The sequence below is a fragment of the Aulonocara stuartgranti genome (genome assembly GCF_965226115.1).
Source record: "Aulonocara stuartgranti genome assembly, chromosome: 17".
Taxonomy (NCBI): domain Eukaryota; kingdom Metazoa; phylum Chordata; class Actinopteri; order Cichliformes; family Cichlidae; genus Aulonocara; species Aulonocara stuartgranti.
The window spans coordinates 19,993,473-20,019,893 of NC_138953.1; the positions used below are offsets into that span (position 1 = coordinate 19,993,473).

The 26,421-nt window shown below is 38.7% G+C and overlaps 1 protein-coding gene across 6 annotated transcripts; it reads right to left on the reverse strand.

The window, feature by feature from the left end:
• Nucleotides 1–661: 661 nt before the first annotated feature.
• LOC309692901 (uncharacterized protein) lies at nucleotides 662–26,421 on the reverse strand. Of its 6 annotated transcripts, none has more exons than XM_082511766.1 (8): nucleotides 25,889–26,421; nucleotides 15,143–15,199; nucleotides 14,106–14,302; nucleotides 11,226–11,348; nucleotides 11,014–11,088; nucleotides 10,475–10,579; nucleotides 7,263–7,328; nucleotides 3,415–6,477 (listed from the first exon to the last, which is right to left on the reverse strand). In XM_082511766.1, exons 3-8 carry the CDS (start codon nucleotides 14,145–14,147, stop codon nucleotides 6,412–6,414), a joined length of 477 nt encoding a protein of 158 aa, XP_082367892.1. In that variant the 5' UTR covers nucleotides 14,148–14,302; nucleotides 15,143–15,199; nucleotides 25,889–26,421; the 3' UTR covers nucleotides 3,415–6,411. The 6 variants fall into 6 exon arrangements, 5 of the variants coding, with proteins under 5 accessions (XP_082367891.1, XP_082367892.1, XP_082367893.1 ...); XM_082511767.1 differs by lacking the exon at nucleotides 25,889–26,421 and adding an exon at nucleotides 15,947–16,003; XR_014272513.1 differs by lacking the exons at nucleotides 3,415–6,477; nucleotides 7,263–7,328; nucleotides 14,106–14,302; nucleotides 25,889–26,421 and adding exons at nucleotides 662–1,042; nucleotides 1,200–1,547; nucleotides 15,947–16,084.

A 26,421-nucleotide genomic window follows, 5' to 3' on the forward strand; every position in this document is an offset into this window, starting at 1 on the left:
CGTCGGCCTTGGCTCAAAGTTCATTTAAAGACAAGAACTATGTCTGTGTGTGTTTCAGGTCCTGCACTCTCAAAGACTGAATGAACCAGCATTGCAGCCATGGGTCACCGTGAGCATCACAGGGAAGGTTGAAGCTGCCCACTGCACCTGTAAGGCCGGAGTCGCAGAGACCTGCAGCCATGTCGCTGCTCTTCTGTTTAATGTAGAAGCAACAGTGTTGATCCGTGGCACAAGGACTGTTACAGATGAACCTGCATACTGGGTTTTGCTGGGTAATATGACCAAGATACAGCCAGAGGTTGGCCATAAGATAGACTTCTCCTCTTCAGCTGCCCAAAAAAAGGCTCTTGATCAAAACCTAAACAGACCATCTGTAGTGACAGGTAAAAGGAGCCGTCCTCAAAACAGAAAAATCCCACCTGCTACTTTGGAGGAGTTGTCATTGCTATTGGATACTTTGCTGGAACACAGTAAAGCTGTGGATTGTGGGAATGACCCATAATGTTTTATCTAGGGGTCTACATTTATGCCTGTAGTGCACTGCCGTGTAAATAATTTGCATTTACTGAATATATACTGACTGAGTACCACTGTTCAAAAGTTGAATAAAGAAACAAACTAATTTTTGCCTCTTTTTTTTTATTGAAACCACCTTATAGAACATCACATCAGTTACAATGTAGAATCCATGTCATTTATAGTTTACAAATGACAAAATGTTTACACAAAATCATGAGTGTTTACATGACATCACCCACTACTAACATTACTTTATTTACTGTATCTTTTGAAAAAATACAGCAATTTTAACAGCACAAGACTTAAGAATATTTAACAGGAGCAGGTTTCATTCTTCCCTGGTTTTATTATCACACTGTTCACCAAAACGCAGCAAACCTTCACCATCTTATCCAGAAGGGTCAACTCTTCACCCTCACATGGAAGAAGTAATCTGATTGGCATGGTGGTATGTTTGCAGCAGGTCCCTTGTGTAGCGCTGGAACCCAGTCACGATGTTTCATCCATTTCATAGGCTGGTTTGCTGCAATAATACCAAATAATTAGCATCTCTATAGATAGAAGGTAGTTCTGCAAAATCACTCAGTAGGATGTTTGTTCTAATTTGCTATGAGCTCAGAGCGCATCGAAAATAAAACTAATAGGCTATAAAGAGTGATATGAACATATTTAGAACTTACCGGAATGAAAATGTCTGGAGCACCAACAGATATTTGGAGATGGAAGAGAACTGGATATCAGCTCGTCTCACAGCTGCTATCCAGGCTAGACGCCTTCGTTTGGTAACATCAATACACGAGCTGCTCATGTTGCTTCCAGGTTGGGAAAGAATGAAAAGATAAACCATTTTCAACCTTATTCTCTTGCCGGTCGTGTGATCGAACATTGCAGCCGACCACACAGCAAATACGAACCATGGCTGTTGTGTGTGACTTCGCTCCCTTTTCACTTGCGCTAGACCCCCAAAATGGCGGATCGGGCCAAAATCCTTTCCACGCCCACCCCCCGTGACATCACGCTCCAAAGCCCTATAAAGACAGGTAGATGAACAGGTGGTTAGTTCACTAAAGAGGCAATTAGATTATGTGCAGCTCTATAATGCTGGTAGTGAGAAGGAGAGTGATGTAACTACTGCTTCAACACTGCAATGATTAGATTTTACTCTGAAGCTTGTTACGAGTTATGTGGTGGAGGATATGCTACCTGTTTCAAGTTGGTAAGGTTTATACACGCATGCAAGATTCACTGTTCAAAGCGTCGCAGTGGACATGGTCAAAGATATTAGATATTTATTTTTAAAAAGAAAAGTATGATTCAATATTTAAATATTAAATAATATACCATGTTACTGCTACTGTCCTTTAATGTCAGTCATAAGGGTGGTACTTTAAGAGCCATATATTTTAAGAGGTCAGACTCATTGTGAAAAGTTTGAGAACCTGCTGGGGAAAAAAAGAGAAGAAAACAAGCATAAAGACAACAACGCATTAAGGAAACCACAGCCTAGGTAAGTACAAGTAACATTAAATTATAAATATTGAGTGTTGAGCAGCACACAAGACCAACAACCCATGATATTCTTTGAGGCAGCAGCCAAGAAAGATAGTGTGTGTCTGTGCACTCCTGTGAGACCAGAAGTCTTGCTCTAAGCTGACTGATAGATACACCTCCCTTTTTTTTTTTTACTAGTTCACTGACTTTGAACACTGTACCGTGTACTACTTACCAACAACAGCCTTACTATAAATATTTTCATCCCTTGTGTTGGAGTGCCATCTTGTGGCCCAATTGAGAAGTGTTATACTAAATGCTAATGCTCTTAAGGGGTGGTATTAGATTGACGTAGTTCCTTAGCAGGTTTGTAGTGGAGGAATTGGAGGCCAGTTATATTAACGGTTAATATAAGGGTATGTTCAACTGGGTTTTTTTGTCCTTGATCATAGAAACCAGACCACCACATCCCTCTACACTAACTACTACTATATAACTACTATAACATAACTCAGCACTGAACTGACATGCACCATCCTGTATATGTATTATCCAGCTCGCATTACACACCATGCATGCACGATGCTGAAGGTTGTCGACCCTTGAGCCTGAGTGAAAGATTGTTGCCCTTCATTCAAGGGCTGGACTATGACCCAGTCTGAAAAATCCCCTTGATGAGAGGCAACAAGCTGGGGTGATTATCTTGACTGTCTTGCTACCTTTACATTGGAGGTTTTCCCAGTGGATGAAAGGATTGTACACTGCTCCTTTGGGTCAGAGATCAGATTTTCGATGTACCAGTCGATCTATGTCCCTACCTTTACCTAGGGTCACAAGCTTTGGGTAGTGACTGAATGAACAAGGTTGTAGATACAAGCAGCAGAGCTTTCCCAGAAACAACTAACTAATGGTTGTTGCATTTGGAGCAGACAGTATGAGAAATGCCATACTCTATGTGGCATTTCTATTTTGCTTATTATGATTCTGATATAATTATAGAATATCTGAACAAATGTAGAAAGTATAGGTATACAATGTGACAAGCTTAAATGCATGTGGCTCCACATTATTGCCCCTCCTGCATTCTCAGGAGTTGGGAATTTGGTCACCCCCATCCTTAGCACTCACCATTCCACAGCGTTTGAACTGTTAACATATGAGGGAGGGACTTTGATAAATGATAATAATCATGCTGAAGTGGCAACCCCTAACCCTACTCAAGTAAATTTAAGTGTTTACTTCCAAAAGTACTTTTATTGCACCACATTCATTCACTCATGAGCTACTGTAACATGAATCAAATGACTGAATTGCAGTCAAGTTCTATAGAATCTTGCTAATGACCTCCTAATTGTATTCATGTGTGTTACAACAGGGACACATGAAAAAGTTTCACCGGCTGTCAACACCTGCCGTCGAGGACTGGAGTTTGAGACCCCTGGTGTAGAGGAGATAAAGGAAGCAGCAGACGGCTTTCAGCTGGAGCTTAAAAGAGTGCTGTCTATCAATCATTCAATCCAGACTTCAGGAGCTTGTTTGAATCACTCAATCAACAGTAATGGCTGTTTCGCCAGCTATTACCCGAACACACCCAGACACAAAGCCTGGAGGGAGGAGACAAAAAAAACACACATACCCACACACCAATATGGGAGGAACCACACACCAAAACAGATAGCATGTGATCACTTTCCATAACATTTCATTGAATCATAACTTCACAAATTTAGGATAAAGGTTTATTCCTGACAAAGACTAATGATGAATTATTAATAATTTATTTTACAATCTCTGTCTTACAATACAAAACACCTTGAGGCTACTGCTGTTATGATTTGACGCTTTATAAATTAAAATCGAATTAAACTTAAAATTACTTAAAATTTAATAACTACATTCTATTGCATACAGCAGTGATGGGATGGCCAAACTGGTGTTTGCTACAAGCTTTTGCTAAATATATAACTGGTATAAATAAGTAACTAATATCCACGTCATCAGGCAGATTTATCCTTTTAGGTCGCCGCCTCCTGTTGAAATCAACCACTTAAACCTACCAAAGGGATGCATGGCTCATTAAAACTGAAATGTTTCAGTACTTACCCAAAAGGAACATCAAATTTTAATTACACAGATTTGAATGCTAAACACAATGGGGACTAATACTGTTCTCTTCTAAAATCAACTGAAAATAACAACAATAATCACTTAAAAGAAAACAACATTTTGAGCAGAACAATCAAATATATTAGTCACAATGTACCAGAAGTACTTTCAACTGTACTCAAAAAGCAATTTAACGCAGTTAAGGATTTAGCAAACCACAAGTTGACCATCAACACTGACTCAAATTCTAATCTTACAAGTGGGTTTAGATATCCTGGACAAGACCCCATTAGCACCAGCTTGCTTAAAGTATGTAACAAGAAGGGAATCCCTGCAAGAAGTTACAAGGGTGAACAACGTAAGTACAGATTTTACAGAAATCAAATGTAATGGAAAATATTCTATTTTCTTCTCACATTTAGATTTAGGTGTTTAGGATTTCACTGTAGAGTTTTGTATAACATTTTATTTCTTAGGTGACGAAATGTGTGTGTCAATATGATGAGGTGTAACTGCTTTGCTATGCTCAACTGTGCTATCTGCAGACTGCGTTTCTTTGAACGAAACTCCCAGTGCCAGATGATTACAACAGCAGTCCCCAACCTTTTTTGCACCATGGACCAGTTTATGTCTGGCAATATTTTCACATACCGGCCTTTAAGGTGTCGTGGATAAAAACAACAAAATAAAACCAGTACCAAAAAAGAAGATTCACTCATAGCACACAAGTTAACAATAAAAACCAATACAAACCCTGGAAGCCATAAATTTCACACCCGAGCATCAACTCTCGCTGCCCGGTACCAGACGGTACTGGGGGGTTGGGGACCGCTGCATTACAATACAAAATTCAGGTAATGCTGAAGCCAGGAATCAACTAGTCATCATACACCAAGGAACACAGCAATGTGTGGAGGTTTGACAACAATGTGAGGAGGTAAATGGAGGACATAAAGGCACATGAGATAGTAAGGCAGAAAAAGGACACATGGGAACACAGCTAAAAAGAATATACTAAAGAGATCTGAGGAAGCAAAACTGAACATAATGCACATGAGATAAAGACAAAAACAATTTTTTAAAGGAAGTGACAACAGAGACGGAGACTAGACAAGACACAGGGAAGGTAACCAAATCCAAAACCACTAAGTTGAAAGCTGAATCAACATCAAAAACCTAAAGCTCCAGCATATAATAATCCCAAGACATAATTACATGAACTGAAAAATGGGTAGGTAATCTCTGAAAGCAAGAGCAAAGAACAAAATAACTCAAAACAATGACCCAGGAGCCCTGACAAATACTCAGTTTACGCAAATGCACCTTAAATGGACATTGCTTTATTTTGTTTTGCTTTTACAACACAGAACAACCACAGAAAGACTTTTCGAGCGAAACTATGACTGATGTGCTTCCTGCACACAAAAAACAACAAGATATTTTTTTAAAAATGCATTCATTGTTTTACATGACTTTACAAGCACAGGCAGGTGTCAGGTTAAAGGTTAAAGGACTTGATTACTTTGAGGTGAGGAGGTTTTGGCTTTAATTTGAACATAATAAAAATTAAGATTATTAAATAAACAATAAAATTGACAGTTAATAAAGAAGTTAGCTAGCTTGTAACTAAGACTTTTTTTGTTTCATATACTACCATACTGCTAGAAATTTACCTCCAATAAGATTTAAAGTAAGAGAATACTTAATGTCATGTGGTGCGTGAATCATGTCCATGAGCCTATGGTTATTCTTTGCTATAGCACACTGAAAATGCTTTAATTTCGTACTTGACAAAACTGTTATTTTCTTCCAGTTTGACACCATCCAGATATTTAACTGGATGTTTCTGGAATTAAATTCAAGTTTTGACCTTAGTTGTTTTCTTCTTTCTTTCTTTCTTTCTTTCTTTCTTTCTTTCTTTCTTTCTTTTCAGTAAAATCTACTATCCTCAACAACTTCAGTCTCCACAAATTAAAAAAGATTTCAGTGTATTTTTTCAAATGTTTCTGCACAGGATTACTACAATACAACATAACATCAAATAACATAAAAGAGATATTAGGCTTTTGAAAAAATGTTTTGCTATTTATGTTGTACATAAAAAAGCTGCAAGAAAAAAGTCCCCCAGCCATATATCTCCTGCTTCTCCCACTCTATAAAAGCAAATATTACTTTTTTTTCATAAAGGACAATTTAAAAAATCACCATCATGTCCTGACCTCTGAGTCAATTTGTTACAGCCTAACTCAGTGCAAAGGTTAACGTCAGAGTGTGTGGCTTCACTTCAGTAGCTCCTCACGACAATGTGTCATTATGTTTGACCTGATAAATCATGAAGCAGGTAATGAGCAGGCCCAGCAGCTATAAAGACAGGCAGATGAACAGGTGGTTAGTTCACAAAAGAGGCAGTTAAATTTAAAAAAAAAGAAAAAAAGTTGCCGCTCAATAATGGTGGTGGTGAGAGGAAGAGAATGCTGTAACTGCGACTCCTTCAACATTACAATGACTAGCTTTCCAATGAAGCTTGTTACTAGTTGTGGAGGATATGCTTCCTATATCAACTTGGTTTAAACAGAAGTAAGGTTTATACATTCAAGCAACATTCACAGTTCAAAGCATCACAGTGGAGGGGAGGGGGGGTTGCTTCTCCTTTCCGAAACTGTAGCAATCAGAATTATTGTCTGAAGGCCAAGAAAAATGCCCAACAGACTTTTTTTTTTCTTTTACCAAGTCAATCATTACGACTTTTGCTATATTGGTCCACTTCATTGTCGTAGTTTATTTGATCTTTATTATTTATTTATTTATTTTACTTTTAAATTATTACAATCAGAATAGACCAGCCTGATGAACAGGAAAGAGAAAGCCAAAAATAAAAAGAAGTTGGGAAGACTATTAACAGGAGGATCAGTTTTAAAGTTGTTCATTTTCGCTAGCTCAGTGTAGTTTCTCTTTTATCACATGTATTTATTTTTAGGATATGGATCAACATGCAAAGGCATTCTCAGCTAACACTTATATCTGTATTATTAATAGATAATGGTGAACAAGCAGATACAGTGAAATATTACTAAATATTATTTTATTAAATATAGAAATCTTCATAAAAAGCACTAGTTACAAAGGAAAACAACAGTGGCACTCACTGCTATGACAGCAAATCCAAAGCAGAAGCCCATAGTGATCTCGGTTTGGACGAACTCCCTACAGGACTGATAAAGTGGAGGGAAAATGGTCATTATTTGGTATATAACTGACAAGCAGACAGCAACACCAATTTCATCTAATAATAGGTCAAATGTAGACCTGGGAAGTAACGGAGTACAAATATTTTGTTGCTGTACTTAAGTAGAATATTCAGGAAGTTGACTTGATTATTTATGTTTCTGACGTTTTACTTTTACTCCCTACATTTTAAAGCAAATATCTGTACTTTCTACTCCTTACACTTTTAGAAAAGACATGCCTTGAAACATAAGTCTGAAAAGTAATATACTAGAAGACAATCCTATTAGTGTGTCACTATGTTGTATGGTATCACATGCAAAGATGTAAAAGACGCTAACCTACGTAATTTATGCACAATATATAGCGCCATAAATAGTTGGTTAAAGTTACGCCAGTGTGGGTGTTTTTTGTTTGTTTGTTTTTTAAATGAGTGCAGATTGCCATAAGCTGTGACTGCAGTTTTCTGTTCAGTCCTTGTGCCAGAAGAGGCATGTTGTTTTGTTTGTTTGTTAAGCCACTTAAATGAACCTAACAACTGGTTTGTGGAGTGCCCTAATGGACACTAATTTTTGCTCAAAATGTCATTAATTTGTATGAGGGGTGAGAAGAGAGCGATGGGTGTCTACATTTTCTCCAGCCATCTGTAAAACACATGGAAAACTCTGCCATCGTTTGGGCCTGCTTTTCAGCCAATTATGTTAGGAATCTATTCCAAATTTATGAAATTATGAAGTTAATTATGAATGTAACATCATACATTTATACAGTCCAAAAGTTTAACTGCACTGTTGGGTCTTAACAAGGTTCCAAGTAGTGCTTCAACATGCAACATATAGAAATGAGAGTGAGACAAAACAAAAAAAGTCAAGTGGAAGACCCAAAAAAATTTCACCAGCACTAAGCTGAGTACTGAGGATCCAATTGGTTGTCTGTCAAAACACTGGACAATCCTCGACCCAAATTATGACCGATACCGGTGCCAACTGGTGCAGTCAGCACCAGTAACCATCAGACGGCATCTGAGACTGAGGGGCTTCAAAAACGATAAGCATCTTTAATAGCTTCTTCTCCTCGAATGCCACAGAACTAACTGTTTGGACTTTGCAAGACAGCACCAAACATGGGAGATTGAAAGGTGGAAGAAAGTTTTATTCTCTGATGAGAAGTATGGCGGCACAGTGGAGGGGACACCATAATGGTCTGAGGTGCTTTTTCCTTTAGTGGAACCTTGCAGCTTCAGGAAGTGGAGGGGCATCGAACGTCGCTGGTTATGTCCAGATGTTGCAGAGAGCATCCCCAATTGGGTTTTTCAACAGGACAACATTACAGTATATAATAATGGATTGCATTTATGTAGCGCTTTCCGAGACCCTCAAAGCACTTTACAATTCCACTATTCATTCACTCTCACATACTGGTGGAGGCAAACTACAGCTGTAGCAGACTGACAGAAGCGAGGCTTCGGCTCCTCTGGCCATCACCGGTAGGTGAAGTGTCTTGCCCAAGGACACAACGACCAAGACAGACAGAGCCGGGGAACGAACCGGCAACCTTCCGGTTACAAGATGAGCTTCCCAACCCCCTGAACCACCTTTTGGCATTTGCCAAAAGGACAAGGGACTTCTTCCAAGGGAATAATATCACTCTTTTTGGCCATCCTTATGCTCCTCCTGATCTAAATCCAATTGAGAACCTTTGCGGATGGATGGCAAGGGAAGTTTACAAAAATGGACAACAGTTCCAGACAGTAGACCAATCAATCAAGCCTTTTATTTGTCACATGCAAAGTTTACACCTGCAGTGAAATTGGAGGAATGTTCCCACTCACATCATGGAAAGGCTTTGTGGTCCTAAAGTTTTGATCAGCTGTAAAACAGCCTGTTTTATTTTAAGCATTGTTTTCAATAAACTGCAGGCTCAAAAATGTTTTGTTTCACTCCCATTTCTTGTTGCATGTTAAAGTTCTACTTGGAACCTTGTTAAGATCCAACCATGCAAAATAAGATTTTTGGCATTTTTAAGTGGTCTTAAACCTTTGCTCAGGACTGTGTAAATTGTATTATAGGCAACAACTTCATTTTTCAGCTTGAGAGTGATCCCAAACACACAAAAAATATACATGAAACATAATTATTCATGGAGTGCCCTCCCTTGAGCCCAGACTCCAATATTTTGAAGCAGTGTGGGATCATCTTGACTGGAACCAATAACAGTCAAAATCTGAAAGCTTTTCACAAGTTCAGGCTGTGTTAAAAAGTAAAGGTAATACCAAATATTGGCCCCCAAGCTCTATTTTTATAGAAAGCCATGGGTGCCAAAATGAATTCAATAAATACATCATTGAATAAGTAATTAAAGGTTTAAATAATTATTTAGTCCAGATTTCCAGGGACAGTCTTTGTTTTCCTGATGAACATCAGTAATATAATCATAGACAAATTTATTCCTTTTTCATGTTGACTGCAAACAATTTTACATATATGATCATAATATGTAAAATTACATACCTAAACCATAATTGATGACCTCATATCAAATTTGTACGTAGACTGAGACTGTACCTAGACTGTTTGAATTGTGTTATACTATCTAATCTTTATTCACAAACTCTTAAATATCAGCAATTCTGCAGGTGAGAGAATAAAAGTTCAAACTGTCGGGAACAGGTTATATCGCTTCAGTTTGAAATCAGCTGGAAGCGCAACATTTTCACTGATTCGTTTACTTACAGGATGTTTATGTGATTACAATGATAGGTTTATTTTGGGCTTTCATGCTCAGAAACATAAGTAAATAAAAACCACAGTCTTCTATCTTGCTTATTATGATTATGATATAATTATAGAATCTCTGAAAAAATGTAAAAAGTATAGGTATACAGTGTGACAAGCTTTAAATGAATGTGCCTCCACATTATTGCCCCTGATGGATTCAAAAGACATTGCCATCATTTTTAATGAAATACTAAATGCTGTTTAGTGGCATTACTACTCGTGGTTGCATAGTTTACATCACAGATAACAGATATCCATATGGTCGAAGACCAGCTAAGGACCAGCCAGGTGGATATTCTAAGTGACTTTAACTACAAGGAATATTTGACATTCCAGTTCAATTTTATAAAACCAACCTGAGGTTTTGATGTGCATTCATATCCTCTTGAAGACCTGCATTCACAGGAGTCAGGGTTTTGGTCGTGCCAGTCCTTAGCACTCACTATTCTGCAGCATTTGAACTGTCAGCAAATGAGGGAGGGACATTCATAAATGAAAATAATCAACAAAATTCTACACTACTGTGTTTTTATCATCATGATGATTATAAAATCATTATCACTGCAAAACAATTAAATCCAGAAAACAGTGAATATCAGTATTAGATGCAATCAAACATTTCTTTGACTGCAACAGTGAAAATATTATCTAACTCAAATTTGAAATTTTATACCAAGCTGGATAGCAATGTGCATCTCTGGGGCCTTCCAGTGCTACTGCTAAGTATGGACAGACTTGACTATTCAAACGTGAGACCTCAATCTGACCCAGAAACCAAACAGCAGTTTCCATTGGAAAAGCTGACAGAGTGAGAAAACATGACCAGGAGTGTGCTTGTTGTTTGTTTTATAATAATGCACTTGTGTAAGACTGGCAGCATCAAATTTTTTCTGACCTGGTTTCTTTCAACAGCTGCAATGATGCCAAAGATCATCATGATGATCATTCCAATCCCCATGAGGCCTGCGAACTGTACATGGAACAATACTTAGAACATTACCACATCATCATTTTGTTCTAGTTTTGTTCGTTGTAAAATTAACAACAAAAAGATAAACAGGTATCACTTTCTTTGTTATCTTGTTTAATGTGGACTCTTGTACTTACTATTGTGAGCATGAGGACTTTCTCAGAACATGCAGCATATATTCCCAGGATGGAGACACCTAGGGCGACAATGGCAAACAGAAATATCCAGCCCAAACCTGGCATAACCATATTTGACATGTCCTCCGGGAAAATAGGGAAACAACGCAAACAAAAATTAACAAAGCATCATTTCTTGGAATGAACAACATTGTTCTGTCTTGAGTGTTTATATGCTAATGGGACAAATAAGTAGCCCTGAATATTGTATTTCTATTGTTATACATCAGAAAACTGTGAAGCTTTTATTTTGATATGTGCATAGACAGGAAGCAGGAAGTGCAGAGAACATTGAAAAAAGCATGGCTACACCTTTGAAATCTGTTGTGTTGAATCCAAAATAATCCTTCAGAGGAGTCCTTCAGAAAGCAATGGTGTTTTGTGACATTATTTTCTACCTTCTTTGAAGTACAGTAGTTGTAGTTTGTAGCTTCTGAGCTAATGATACAAATGTATGCTCACCTGCTTATTTTTTGTTGTATTATTATTCAGATGTATATCTACAAGATACTTATTTTGTAGTCTCCTACGTTACTGCCTAACTATAGTTACCTGCTGATTATATGACAATCCATTAAGAGTTTTGTTTTATGTGTTTTTCACTCCAGTTCAATGATGTCAGGTCAACAGGATTGCTATGTTCGAAGTCATTGAAGGAGCAAGTATGCTCACCTTCCTGGCTCTTGAAAAGGAGTTTGGCTGGTTGTTTATCTATGTTCATGCTCAGGGACTTCAACACATAGAGAGAACAGTACAAACACCAAAGACAATTGCCCAAGAAAACAGGTTTGTAGGTTAAGTTACATTTAAAATTGTTTAAAATATTTGAGGTGGTAGGTACTGGAGTCCAATAGAAACGGAAAGCATATTTAATTAGCTGAAATGAGCCAAAACATCACCCCATTATGACATAAGACATGGTTCATGACTAAATCGTCCTCAGTGCTCATGAATGCATTTCAGGGCATTTGTTTCAGAGCACTACTGAACTCTTTTACACTATAACAACAACGCAATATAGTTTCAACAACAAGTCATCATGACATCACGACTTTATCATTCATCCATTCCTCTTCTACCTCTTGTCCAACTCCTGGAGCCTATTCCAGCCACCTCCTATGTACATCCTGGACAGGTCGCCAGCCTGTACCTGGGCTAACACAGAGAGAAAGGCAAGTATTCCTGCTCACAATCATAATTTAAAATCACCAAGTAACCTAACCCCACTAACTGCATGTCTTTGGACTGTGGGAGTAGAGACCCCGCACAGACACGAGGAGAATATACACACTTGAGCAAGTATTTGCATATTTGGTCCTCAGCCGCTGTGGTAACTGCACTTTAGCAATGAGTGAAACCCCTGGAATGATAACAATGCCTACGAGCTGTTTTAACATTTAGCTAAAGTGTGCACACGTTCACAGCGTTTATCAGCCAAAGAGCAAAGATTGCTCTCCACTAAGTACAAGCTTTAAACACTGATGGATGACCTCAGAAGCAGTCTGTCATACATGACACTGACAATGATGTGAGCAATATTTGTGCATGTCTGCAATTTTTAATCAAAAAAACATCCAACTGCCCCCTAATATTTTTTTTTTACATTACTTTACTAAAGAAAACGTTGGCTTAAAAGTCTTATTATGTTTTAAAGTTTACACTCCTAATCTGTCTTTCATGTACGCATTTCACCAAAGACAAATGTACAGCCAAACAGAAATTGTTCAAGCCTCTGATGAGTATAAACTATGTGCTTTATAGTCTTTCATTTCTCTTACGGTGTGCAGTAAGTAAAGAATGGTAGCCGTTGCTAACCATCGTTCATCACCCAAAAAAACTGAGCTTATAAACATTTCTCCAACCCCAGTTCCAAAAAGGTGGGAAACTTCCTAAAACTTAAATAAAAATAGAATGAAATGATTTTCTGACCTAGTAAACCCAAATCTTATTCACTATAAAATACAGAAAGCATATTAAACTGGAAAAATGTATAATTTCAAGAGACATGTCTCAAAGAAGTTGAGAAATCTAAAAAGTACTATAAAGAAAAGACGTGCACCAATCTGCTAAAACTGTGTCTACAAACTGAGGAGCAATTTCAAAAAAATGCTCCTCAATAACAGATTAAATGCTGCGTTGAGGCTGTCATTTTTAGCATCTATACGTAATGACACACTGAATTTAAAGATTAGGCTTGGACTGACTGGACATGAAATGGAATTAAAATAATAAAGGTAGTAAGTCAGACTCCGGGGCACTGGAAAATCAAATACATAAAATGAAATAATACAAAAATTGAACATAAATAATTTCTTAAGTCAAAAATAAAGAATCAGGAGGCAAAAACAAAAACTCAAAAGGCTGATTTGAAGACCCAGGACAGTAATAAAGTATATAATCTCTCTGATTTAAAGCGTAGTTTGTGTTTTGATTTTGATTAAATGCTCAGTTCAGATTGTGTAAAATATTTTTTTCAGAAATGATTGTATTATATCTGTCACGTCACTGGGTTTGGTGACCCAGTGCTTGTGTTTTTGGCTTAAGTTATACTCTTTGAACTATGGTTTTCTGTTTGTATTATATTTATAGTTCCTGGTTTCTAGGTTTCTGTTCTCTGTGTGTTCTATGCTTAGTCTTAGTTTTCTGTCTTTATTTTTTCCCTGTGTTCTACGTGTAGTTACTTTTATCTCTGTGCTTCCTGTTCCCTCTGTTCCAAGGTCTGTCATGTTTCCACGTCTGTGTGTCAAATATGGGTCGTTATGTCTGATTTGTCCCAGCTGTGTTCCCACCCATTCCCCATCCTCTTGTTGTCCTGCCTGTGTATTTAAGCCATGTGTCTACCTTTGTTTGTTGTTGATTCGTCTGCTTGTCATCCTGTTTCATCTGTGTTTCTCCTGCTGCTGGTTCCTCTGTGTTTCAAGGTTTTTTCCCCTTTTCCTGGTTCTGTGTCTCAAGTTCCATGTTTCTGGTTAGCTTTCCCAGTTTAGGTTTATCTTAGTCTCTAGCATTCTCTGCTTTTTTGTGTGTCTTGCCTCCCACTGTAAATAAAGTAGTGATGGTGAGATGAAGCCTCATGATGAACTGAAGCTTTCCATCCAATTGGTCGACTCATGGTTCGAAGCATTGTGATGATTCATTTGCTCTACTGCGCCATCAAGTGGACAATTCAAGTGAAGCGGGCTCTTTGATTATAATGATGTGTAAACCTTATGTACATCTGGATAATGACACAAACTAGTGTTTGGTGCTTCACTTTTTAATAAACTAAAAGACAGAAATCAGATTATAGGATGTGTAGTGTTGTTTATTTATATTTTGGTGTTTATCATTTGTGATATTTATTACTGTGTGCATACTTTATTAGGAGAGACAAAAAAAAAAAAACATCTCTTCCTTGCTGGTTCCATCGAAGAAGAAATGCACAAGTAACTATGTAGCACGTACGTAATCCAATTCCACAACACGGTGTGATGGGGAATCAGCTGTTTTCCTGCCCATGTTATTTCGAATCTGGCGCGAACCGATGAACCAGTCCCTGAATCAGTCACGTGGTACGGACTGCCCGCGAGGCCTCGAACGTCACTGCATACGTAATCAAAGCAAGCCTCGATACGCGCTTCAGAAAAACGCCCCCGCGATTACCCGACGCACGATTCGAAGCTTCGACACACAGGACACATCACTAAAATAAAGCTCACGCTCAGTAAGTGCCTGCTCTTGAGTCCACACTCTTCACCTCAAGTCAGATCGTGACACCATCATATATTAACTATTTTTTGGCTTTTTCAGTTTTTTTTTTTTTTAATATATTCAAATAATCTCTAGCTTGTGTCTAAATTGGTACAGGTGGATTCAAAGGACATGTTGTTGTTTCTTACCTGTGTGCTGTTGGCAGTACGCTTTACTACCAAGGGAATAAGTGTACATCCCAGGATCTGAAGAAACAGAATCACAGTATGTTAGAATATGTGATGAACTCGTTTGCTTATCTTTCAAACTATAAATTAATAAAATGGTAACTATCAAATTTGATTTTCATACTGAACTTTACATTTTGTATGAAAAAAAAAAGTTTAACATACATTTTCTAATGCTCATAACTTTTTAAGTTACGTGTCATACCATCAGTTAAGAAAGCACATGATTTTTCTTTTTATTCCTCGGGGTTGAGATCAGCTTTTCAATTAAGTTATTGTATGAAAGATGTATTTTCTATAGTCATTGATTTGATTGCATACTTTTTTATTAAGATTTTTTGCCTGACTGGAGAAATATATATTAAAAGCTAATCAAACACCTCATTTAATGCTTCAACCTCCATTGCCTTTTGGTTATTACATTACTACATTATTATATTACTTTTTTTAAAAATTTGATCGGGGTGTTATTTATACATTTAAAATCTATTTGCACTTTATGAAGATTTTTTTTTTTATTTACATCAAGTATAGAAAAAAAAATGCTGTTTTCTTTTCTTTGAAGTGACCTTGGCCTGTCTGTTTTTTGTTTGGTTTATTTCGGGGGCGGGGGGTGTTCCTCTTTAAGCATACCAAAGCGAGTAAAAGCTGAAAATCTTTTTTCCATCTTTTTTTCTTTCACCCCCCCCCCCCCCCCCCCCCCCCAAAAGTAAGAAAAACAACACACACTGAAATAAAATCAGAAACACCAAAGTTTCCACTTACCGCAAAAAATGAGTTGAAGCCAATAAAAACACGCTTTAGCGGCGAATTAATTTTTCCCATTTTGACTTTGTAGAGTGTGACTAACGAGAGGTGAAGTAGACTGAATGTAGTGGAGTGTGGTGATGTGTAGCTTTGTGCACTCTGATAAACTTGCCTGAGAGTGAAAGTAACTGCAGCAAAACCCAGAAGTAAAGCACAACTGAAGACAAACCCTCACATGTGAACTTTACCCTTCATGAACTACAACCTGAAAACCAGAAACCATTTTCTTGTTTCATATATAGATTGCTTTTCTCTTGTTACTACTTGATGCTGATGTGGCTTGAAGAAACCTTCAATTGTTTTTTAAGAGATTCATTCTTTATAAGACATCATTTAATACAAAGTTGTTTTTTTTTAACAAAATGACACCAAATGTTATTTAAATTTTTATTCAAGTACCACCAAAATAATCATGTTTAACAATCAACACAACTGATCTAACCACATTAAACAAAGAATGAGAAAACATCAAATGAAAAGTGAATATCCTGATGAAATATTTCTTAAGTTCATAGCTAGGATATGTGATAAACAAACATGCAGAGTTCAAAATAAAGTCTGTGGACAGTTAAGATACTATGTATATCGGGGGCATCAGACTTAAAGCCCAATTCAATTCTATCTGGCCCGTGCGATTGTTTCATGAGTCAGTTATTAATGGCTCGTTAGTTTGTGGGAGCCTCTGTTCAGGCTTCAGACCCATTGAGAATCCATACAGGCATGGGTGGGCACACCATGCGAGCCAATAATGTAAAAGAAGGAATGGGGCAAATGTTCCACAGGAAGTGTAGTGGTACAGGCCACATAGAAAGAGAGAGAAGGAGCTGGATTAAATGCTAGCGTGTCAGAAAAAGTAAAAAAAAAAAAAAAAAAAACGTGCAAAAACGTAAAATGGGCATCTGTGTCACGATTTCCAGAGAGAGTGAGGAGTGGACCCAGATGCAGGCAAATGGAGCCAAAGGAGGATAATAACAAAAGGCGAGCCTTTATTGACGGCTGAACAAAGTTACAAACATGTGGAATAGTGAAAACTAACCCAAAACCTAAATTGGGAAAACTAGGAATAAAATAATACAAACATGAAACTAGAAACAAGAAATTAGAACTAGCAAACCTGGAAACTTAAGGGGACTGAAAGCAGAGGTAACACAGGGGATGACAAGCAGAGATAAAACACTGAGGGAGGGAACACATAATCACTAACAGCAAGGAACTAAACAACCTAACATCAGAGAACCTATCCTTAGAATATTCTTTTAACCCGAAAACAGTCCAATAGAGACTGAACAGTAACATAAACACAAGAACCTTAACTGATAAAATAAACTTCTACAAAGTGTCTTAAAATGCTGAGAAGCAGAAATGTATGCATCTAGCACAGAGTAATGGCTCAGAGTCTGAGTTTTTAAATGACTCTCACAGGCCTGAATGTTCACTTGAAACCATTTATAATTATAATTCTTAACTTGTTTGATCTGCTGCTCACCACAAACAACTATAAGCAGACATTTTGGACTTTTAACTGTATTTGTATTAGTTTTACAGCTTTACTGATTAAAAAAAAAAAACCTCTCTTGGGACCATTCATACTACACGAAGTAGTCACAAAGTCTGGGCAATGAGCTGCCAGAACTTTTTCTTTAATTTTACCCATTTATTTCTTACAATAAGTCCAAAATGTCATGCTGACAGATTTCTTTCTTTATAATGCAAAACAACTGTTAAACATGTGACTTCTTTACACAGACACAAAGGGGGAGTTTCAGTTTCACACACAGCCCACTCAAGATCAAAGTAGGCTGTGTGTGGCATATAACGGTAAATGAGTTTGATTCCCTCTGGTGTAGATGATACAAAGTGACAGACTTCCTGTTCAGATCTGTCAAAATATTGTAGTAATGCCACACTGGTTTACACCAAGAGTGCAACACAGTGTGCCACATGCACAAATGCACATATTGCTATTGTTTTATTTATCTTAATTTTATTTTATCTTCACCTTTCCTAAATAAATACCTGATCAAGGACAAATTTTGTGCAAGATACAGTTATAGTGGTCCTTATTAATCTAATTAGAGTTTATTGGTATGCATATAGTAGTACAACAAACCCAGGCCCAGTCTCATTGTACTATACACTAGCTTCACAATAGCTACATGGGATCTGGGTTACAGTAACTTTGCACAAAATATCAATATGAGAACTGAATCTAGAACACAACTATCTGGCATCAGAAGAATCAATATTTTAGTATCAATACACACACAGCTATTAACGAAAAGAAATTACACAAAATTTGCTCTGTGGATGCACTGCTGAGAAAAGCCCTCAATTGTTCACATGATAGTGCGGGGCAAGGCCTCATATCAGTTTCACCCGAAACCTCTGGTGGTAACAACCCATGCCTTTTTTCACATCTTGACTCATGTGATGATGCACATAGGTAGGTCAATGACCCACTCAAGGGACAATTCCCACTACAGTTTAAATACCAGGGACTCTCCATCTTTTGGTCTTAGAACTGAAGAAGCTTCTTGAATGAGAAAAGTCACCTTCTTTTTATGCTCTTAAGAAAACTTCACTTTCACACTTCCTGCTATCCCTTTGTCACAAATCATCTCTGACACATGTCTCCACGCACTTCACCCTGCCTGCACTTTCTTCTTCATCTCTGTTGTTGACTGGTCATTGGTTTGAATGGTTGATCAAAATCAAATCAAATCACTTTTATTGATCTCAGGTATTTAAACTTATCTATCTTCACTAAAGTATCTCTATTCCTTGCATGTAGACCTTTCCACCTGTCTCCCTGTTATTCACACACAAGTATTGTAGGGTGATCGTGGCTCAAAAGTTGGCAGTTCGTCTTGCAATCAGAAGGTTGCCTACTGGTGATGGCTAGAGGGGCTGATGGTGCGATATAGCAGCCTTGCTGTAGCTTGCCTCCACCAGTGTGTCAGAGTGACTGAATAGTGGAATTGTAAAGCGCTTTGAGGGTCTCGAAAAGCGCTATATAAATGCAATCCATTATTATTATTATTCTGTCTTGCTTCTACTGACTTTCATTCCACTTTCCTTTTTCAAGCACCTTGAGGCAACTGTTGTGATTCGGTGTTATATAAATAAAATAAAATTGAAGTTAACTGAATTCTCTCTAATGTATACCTCTACCTCTGCGAGTTACCTTCTATCTGCTTCCTACTGTCACTACAATTCCCAGTCATCTGCAAACATGATAGCACATGGAGACACCTGCCTAACCTCATGTGTCAACATATGTATTATTAACCACTATGAGCAAGAAGGAGCTTTTTATTTATCAGTTGCCATGGTGAATCATGGCTCTGTTGATGATGACCTGCTTTCTCTACTCATCTATTCAACAAACTCTAAGTTTAAAAACTCAGAGTTTGTTAAACATGCTTCCTCAGCTCCAGTTCACAAGTAACCTGGCAAAGCTAAATACAATATAATGGTTACTTTGGAAATTGTGGGCCATTTAAATTAAAATAGACAAAAAGCTGAACATGAGTTTTCTTGTCTGTTTTTTATCCTTCAAACACGTTACCACATCAGCTTATGAAACCATCAAGGTGTTTCCAGACACAAACTCGTGTTTTTGTGTCTCTGGAGGTTCTGTTAGATTAGGCATTAAAAACTAATTGGTTCTGTGACTACCAACTATCCTGTCAACAGGATAAATTAATGACACAGAAGGTGGTCCTTCTGCCAGTTCAGGGTCACCCACAGAGAAGATGTGGCATTCTCATGCTGCAGGTGGGTGCAAGCTTTCAATGTTTGTGTGTTGGACTTTTTTATGTGGTTTTTCATACTGTGAGCACACTGTGTGAGAGTTTAGAATCTGAAAGATACAGCTGTATCTGCTGCTCTGCATTTATAAAGAAAAGCTTCATGGCTAAACACAGCAATGTCTTCATAGAACCACTCATTATAAATTTAGTACACAGGAGAGCACCTCTGAATGCACAAAAACATCCAGCATTGAAACATATGGGCAACAGCAGCAGAAAAACACAGTGCGTACCATTGCTGTCAACTAAAAAAAGGAAACTAGAGCTACAGTTCACACAAGTTTACTAAACTTAAAGAATAAATGATCACAAAACATTGGCTTGTCTGATGAGTTCCAATTTCTGCTGCAATATTTAGACAGTAGGGTGAGAATTACATGAAAACATGGATTCAAGGCTTCTTTATTGTCATTTGCATCATATGTTTACATGAGGTGGAATGAAAATATGTGCAAAGGGTCCTGGAGAGAAAGAAAGAACAATGAAGAAACAGAATCAAAACAACCTGAGTACCAGTATGGAGTATAGATATAGCAGCAAACTGGCATGATGTCCAACTCTGATAAAGTGACGGTGTCAGTAAGTGTCAGTAGTGCTTATGTGCTACAATAACAGTTTTTGTCCATTATGCACAAAGAAGTCTCACAGCTTCTGGAATGACAATCATCTCCTTTGTCTTCTTCTCATTTAAACAGATATAATTTTTCCTGCACCAGTCCTCTAAGTGTTCCAAGTCCTTCTTGTAGCTGGTCTCATCATTGTTTGTGATGTATCCAACCACAGCTGTGTCGTCCGCAAACTTCACAATATGACAGCCTGGATGGTTAGGTGAGCAATCATATGTAAGCAGCCTGAACAGGAGCGCACAGCCCTGAGGGGAGCCAGTGCTGAGGACTATGGAAGATGAGGAGACATTGTGGATCCTCACAAACTGCAGTCTGTTGGTCAGGAAGTCCAGAACCCAGTTACAAAGAGAAGAGCTCAGTCCAAGAGTCAGTAGTTTGTCTACTAGTGTTTGCAGGATCATAGTATTGAAAGCAGATGAGAAGTCCATGAAGAGCATACGGACATAAGAATTCTTCTGCTCCAGGTGGGTGAGGGTGGTATGAACTACAGAAGAGATGACATCTTCTGTGGATTGATTCCTCCGATAGGCGTACTGGTGTGGGTCTGAAGTGACACTGATGGTGGCTTTGATGTGGGCCATAATCAGCCTCTCAAAGCATTTCGTGACAATCTGCGTGAGGTCTACAGACCAATAGTCATTTAGACCTGTCACAACAGAGCTCTTGGGTACTGGGATGATGGTTGCAGTCTTCATGCAGGTGGGGACAGCTGCCTGGATAAATGAGGAGTTAAAGATGTCTGACAGAACCTCAGAGAACTGATCAGTGCAGTTCCTCAACGCCCGCCCAGGGATGTTGTCTGGGCCGGCAGCTTTGTGGGGGTTAATCCTTTTGAGGCTCCTTTTCACTTCAGTTGCGGTCACACTGAGGGTTTCTTCTTCTGGTGGTCGGCAGAGTCTGATGCTGGGTGAGGGTGTGTTAGGGTCCTCAAAGCAGGCATAGAACCGGTTGACAGCCTCAGGCAGAGAAGGGTTCCTGGGGAATTGTGTATCCCTGGTTTTGTAGTCAGTGATGCGCATGATACCCCTCCACATACTGCATGGATCCTGGGAAGAAAAAACTACCCTGAATCTTCTGCGTATACGTGGCTTTGGCTCTCTTGACGTCTACGGTCAGTTCTCTCCTAGCCCTCCTGAGTTTCTGTGCATCACCAGACCTGAATGCAGCATCCCTGGCTTTCTGCAGGGAACGGACTTCTGCATTCAACCAAGGTTTCTGGTTTGAATAGCACATCACAGACTTGGTGGTGGTAACATCCTCCACACACTTACTGATGTAGCTGAGGACAGCAGATGTTTGCTCCTCCAAAATCCAGCTTCTCCTTATATACAGCAGCATCCTGAAGACCTGCCAGTCTGTGCATTCAAAACAATCCTGCAGTACAGAGTCACCATCATTGGGCCACACAGTGATGGTTTTCTGTGTCGGTTTGGAACATCGTAGTGGGGGACGGTAGGCAGGGACCAGCATAATGCAGATGTGGTCGGAGATGCCGAGGTGGAGGTGGGGTACTGCCCCCACCTCGGCAGTACCCCTTATCAGTGAATCAGGCGGTGATGTGCCTGTATCAGTGAATCAGTCTGTGGTGGTGAAGTTTTCTTTGGTTGATCTAATATCATCTTAATGATGTGAATGCCATGCCCTATCTTGAAGAACATCAGATCTCTTAAAACACTGCAATAAGAATAGAATAACCCTTTAATTGTCCCACAAGGGGAAATTTGGTTATAACAGCAGCAAAAGTAAAAATAAGTAATCACACATAAACTGCACACTGGAGCATCTCAAACTGAAATAAAATGCTACACGAACATTATTTAGCAACACTTGTGTTCCATTTACCAGATTATGATTTGCTGAGCAGGTGATTGGTATCTTGGATGAGCAGCCGTCACGTGAAATGTGAAAATGGATCAGCAGCTCCAGTGATGAAGTGCCCAGTTACTTTATCGAGGACTGATACTCTTTTAAAAAAGCATCTTTTAATAATGTCAGGTAACCCATTAAGTACAGTTTACATGATTTATAAACTCTAAAATAATGTTTTATATAAATACATTTATATCTGTAAGAATTTGATTTTTTTTTTTTCTTTGAAGCATGTTGCCATTTTGTGACTGCAGGAAAGTCAGCAGTGAACATTGGTCTTTAACCTCAAGCATGAGTTGAGGTTTTGGTAAACAACATGTCTGGCAGAAATTATTTTCACATCAGTTTCTGATGAGATGAGAAGAAGATAAAAGCAGGTCAGTGAAAATTTGTGTAAATCTTTGTCTTTTTGCAAGTGGTTACTTAGAAATAGGTCATGGTGTCTGCACAACTCCGAGTCTGCAACCCATGCCTAGCAAGCCGCATGCAGCTCTTTCGACCCTCAGCTGTGACTTCTGTGACTACTAAAACCAAGGAAATTTTAAATGTGTGGTTGAGCGCCTGATTTTTTTTCTTTGCTTGTTTGTTTTTAACAGAATTGTACTCACAAACCCCTCCACCACAAGGTTTGCGATTCAAGGGGGGTTGTGTGTCCAAGGGATCCCAGTGACGATGTTGTCCGGGGGCTTCTACCCTTTATGGGGTATCCCATGGTAAATTGGTCCTGGGTCCGGGACCAGACAAAGAGCGATTAACAAATCTCCAATGAGCAGAAGATCAAGAGACTAGTTCACCCTACCTGGAATAGGGTTACCAGGGCCTCGCCCTGGAGCCAGGCCTGGGGAGGATGACCAAGGATGAGCATCTGGTGGCCGGACCTTAGTCCGGGGGCCCAGACAGGCACAGCCCAAAAAAGGGACATGGGCCCACACTCCTGTAGGCCCACCACCCACATCGGTCATGTGCAACGTTTGTTGGGCAGTGGCCATTGAGAGCTTGGGACCACCAGCAGCTTCTGACCTGATGATGTTAGAGCTTGGGAAGATGAATGTGGTTTCAGCAGGTCACATATACACTGGGGAGCTAGACCAGGTAGGACCCTAAGGCTAGTACTAAAATTTTAAAATGAAACCTAAAATTTACAGTCAACTAGTGAAGGGAGTCCAATACTGGAGTAATATGAGACTTTCTGTTGGTGCCTGTCTGCGTTTATGTGCCACATGACGGTTCAGAGTAAATGGCCTTCTTGGAGTCCCTGGGCGGGGTGCTTGAGAGACTTCAACACTCACGTGGGCAATACAGTGAGACCTGGAGGGGCGTGATTGGAAGGAACTGCCTGCCACATCTGAACCCTAGAATGTTGTTCTGTTACTGGACTTCTGTGCAAACCACAGTTTGTCCATAACAAACACCATATTCGAGCATAAGGGCGTCCATGAGTGCACGTGGCACCATGACACTCTAGGCGCAGGATGATGATCTATTTTGTAATTGTATCATCAGCTCTGTGGCCACATGTTCTAGGCACTTGGGTAAACATAGGGGCTGAGCTGTCAACTGTTGGGTCAGGTGGCAGTGGAGGATGCTTGACAGACCTGGCGCACCCTATTAAGGGATTGTTAGGTGACAATATCACTCATCTGGAAAAAAAAAAATCCAACAAATAAAAAAAAAATCATATTTTATACAAAACATCTTATTTGCTCTCTCTTATTACTTTGTGTTCTGTTATGAAATATCATCAGTTACAATTTTCATTGCAGTACCACTGATTTTAGGGGGGGTGTCAGCACTCCATGGGACACTAACTTGGAATGGGAAATTATTTTTCAATCGGTCAATCATTTTATTCACATAAATTTGCATTTCAAACTTGGCCTTTAGATTTCCTTTTAGGTATAAGTTATTTTATTACCTTATTCCTGCATTCATGGATGTACCATTTGGAAGTTCACTTTTTTTTCTTAAATTAACTTTCATACATTTAATACAGCAGTTAATGGTTGTTTCTTGGATTTTTGGATGCGTTTACCATTATTTTTGCAACATTAGCACATTCTATATTCTATTGAAATGTATAGTTTAACTAATTTCTTAGCTAAACCAGAGGAATAGGCATCTCCATCTGATCATTGTAATGTGGAGATTAGGAAAATTTAGGTGAAATGAACGACACTAACAGTGACAGAAAAACAAAGACATTTGAAACAGAAATAGAAAAGACAATACCACACTGGAAATCACATTCTTATATATATATATATATATATATATATATATATATATATATATATATATTAGGGGTGCAACGATACACAAAATTCACGGTTCGGTTCGGTTCGATACTTTGGTGTCACGGTTCGATATTTTTTCGATACAAAAAAAAATGTTCATGCCTTTTTAATTTGTCATTTATTAAAATTATAAATATATATTTTAACACAAAAGTACAGTTTTTAAATTTAACCCTAACCCTTGTGCGTGTTGTTTTTTAGCTCGTCATATTGCAGCCACAGAAATTCTTTTGTCCATGAAACCATAAAGCTGCACTTTCTTTTTGCCTTATAGTCTGATTTGTCATAACTTCTCCGTTTTGTGGTAAGTTTTTCTTTGGCTGTCACTTCTTCACCCTGACCTGTCTTATTTGGCTCAGCAGAACTAAAATATATATCTGTCTGTGAAGGTTCTCAATCATCCAGGTCATCGTAGTGAAATATATATCCTGCCGCACTCACATAAGCTCAGCGATTCTCTGCGCGATCAACCTCTCACATGTTTAAGCTGCGGGAGATTTCACTTGTCATGTTTGCATAGTAAGCTAACGATTAATAAGACGATGTCAGAGGAATTGGTGCACAAATTATCATCACTCACAGATCAGTGCTGTCGCTCTCTATACACAGTTCGCGCGATTGCAAAGTGAAAGCAAAAAAACAAGCGCAAATTCAAACACGATTTCAATATGTCACATATTGACAGTGGCTCACCCAATGACATAATTACCCAGCTACATTTCTGAAAGAATGCAAAAGCATTGACATATATTTTTCCTTCCTACAATAGCCCGACAGGCAGGGGAGAGATAGCCCCGGGACGTCGGGCTAGCGATATTGCGAGCCCTGTATCTGATTGAGGAATCACTCATCTTTGGAAAAGAGAGTTTATTACAGAGAAATGTCTCTTTCCAAAATAAAAGCTATACTATCCGCTTCTTCTGGGCTATATTCTCAGCAGCATATTAAACATATCAGGTCTCCATAAGGAGAATCCTGTGCTAACAGCTGTCTAAATGACTCGGCTAAAGTTTGTAGCATGCATGCTTGTTGTTTTTGTCTTTGCACTAGGATGATGTCGGTGTAAATGTGCAGTCATATTCGTTGTGTTCCCACTAGTGCTTTCAGGTTAATCTCGTTGAAATAACCTTAACGCCACAACACGGCAAATCTCCGTTAACGAGCTACCCTATACAGAGGGGCTAGACGGCCAACACGTTAACGAGCTAACTGCGCTAACACACTAGCTCCCACCCATGTAATTGAGCATTGCATGGCACATCCAACATACTGTTTTACTTTAGTCCATGACTCGCTTACCTTCAGGGTCATACGTCACATGAAAACCAAAATAATTCCAAACGCCAGATCTGAATGAGGGTGGGGAGGTCCACTTCTGTCTCGCTAGCTTGCCCTGCGCTCTTCCTTCTGACCATCCTGTCTGTGTTGAGTGCTCAGTGAATCTGCGTTCGACTACTCTGCCTAGGCTGCACTCTCGAGCCTAGGCGGAGTAGTCAAATGCAGATTCACTGAGCGCTCAACACAGACAGCATCGTCAGAAGGAAAGTTGATAAAATAAATTACAAATTTTGTATTGTTCTTTTTTTTTCTCCCCTTTGGTTTTCTTTCTTTCTCTCCCCCTCTTTCTTTCATTCTTTCCCCCTGTCCTATCCCACAGTCATGTCTGTCCCGTTTGCAACTGAAAATAAAATAAATTCATAATTATAATAAAGGTCAATCAAATGGACCAATATGATGATCCACTTAAAATAAATCCTCTTGGCATCTTTCTTGGCCTCAAGACAACAATTCTGATGGCTATAGATCCAAACGGGACACAAAAAAAAAAATTG